Source organism: Halyomorpha halys, unplaced genomic scaffold (assembly GCF_000696795.3).
Source record: "Halyomorpha halys isolate HHAL.00 unplaced genomic scaffold, Hhal_1.1 Scaffold24.1, whole genome shotgun sequence".
In the NCBI taxonomy this organism is placed as follows: Eukaryota; Metazoa; Arthropoda; class Insecta; order Hemiptera; family Pentatomidae; genus Halyomorpha; species Halyomorpha halys.
Window position 1 is genome coordinate 2,283,599 of NW_027107648.1, and position 1,459 is coordinate 2,285,057.

The 1,459-nt window shown below is 34.7% G+C and overlaps 1 protein-coding gene across 1 annotated transcript in view; it reads left to right on the forward strand.

Moving 5' to 3' along the window:
* The first annotated feature begins 700 nt into the window (after positions 1–700).
* The window catches only part of LOC106682473 (uncharacterized), a 14,973-nt gene continuing 14,214 nt past the window's right edge, over positions 701–1,459 (forward strand). The window contains exons 1-2 of the mRNA XM_014423356.3: positions 701–857; positions 1,119–1,277. Of these exons, the coding sequence (XP_014278842.1) occupies positions 756–857; positions 1,119–1,277 (261 nt within the window). The 5' untranslated portion in view covers positions 701–755. The remainder of the gene's footprint in view (positions 858–1,118; positions 1,278–1,459) is intronic.

Genomic DNA, 1,459 nt, shown 5'->3' on the forward strand with positions numbered 1-1,459 from the left:
TGTTGTGATTTACTTTAAATAATCTATCTGAGAGAGAGGAACGGATAATAAAGAAGTATGTAGTGGGTGGGAATTTAAGGACGTTGTTTAGCAGTCCCGGGTGCCAGACTCGTTCAAAGCCCGTTCCACATCAAGAAAGACTTCCGAGCCGTACATTACGTACTCCAATGCCGACGAGACATCAACCACATTGCTGGAAAGTGGAGTGGGATGTTCTAAGTCCAAAATGGTGGTTTGAATCTTGGATGGGATACAGTAGTTTCCAGATGAGTTTCTTTGGATTTTGCCCACAATATATAAAAGAGAGATAGGACAGAGTATGACAAAGGACATTGGATAGAGATGGGTTATTCTGGCAGTTTTTGAGGTTTCGGAATCGAAATAGTGTTTTAAGATTAATAATATTCTTTAAAAAAGTGGTAGTTATAATGAACAGGTTAACTTTCCCCTGTGTAAATAATGGAGGTTAAATTTTTATTTATGTAGTGGTAATTTTTGTTTGTGTTGACTTGTTGCGTTATTAAATTGTCACGGATAAGCCGCATCGTGGATAATCGGGTCTTGTTTATGCCATAGTCAGCTCTAGAATGTTTATCCGTGTCTTCAAGTATAGAAGGCGCTGTGCAGCTAACAAAAGTAGTTAAAAATTATATACTTTTATTTAATTATTATTATTATTATCCGATTTTTTTCGCTTTATCACAATATACTATCGACGAATCGGATACAGGAAAAACGTAGCACGAGAGCCTGCAATGACGTGCTCAGTCACCATGAAGTGGCCTAAGCTGTTGGAGTTCGTCCTCTTTTGGATCTGCATTCCAGATCTGAGTCACTCGGAACAACAGGCGTTATCGGTGAGTATTGCTGAATTAAGGTGTGGAACAGTATCATCTATAATCGTAATAACAGAGAATACACGAGTGGATGGAGGTACTAATTTACAAACATATGAATTTGAACTATCTGTTATAAATATGAGTATTTATATACTTTATTATCCTTCCAAATAAAAATTACTATTGTTTTAAAATGTCACGTAACACCTTTATCCACTCGTGCCTTTGGTTATATGCCCATGTACTAACGATAATATGTATTATCATTTTTTTTTACAGGGACCTTTCCGAGTCTTATTACACGAGATCGTGGATTGCGATGAAAAAGGTACTCATGAAGTTTATGCTAGCGGTACGAAGATTACCAAAGTCAGCCGTAGCAAATACGTTTACTCGACTAACATTACCACAAAAGTTGATTTGGATGATAGTATGACGGTAAATATTAAAAGTGATCTTAAGTAAAATAAGTTTCAATAGATGGATTGCGTAGTATGTTATCTTCTATAACTCTTATAAATTAATAATATAAAAACAGTACTTGGATTTTAGAGGTTAAGAGTAAAAATAAAAGAAAAAATAATTAAAACATAAACTAGAAATTCATAAATAATATCAAA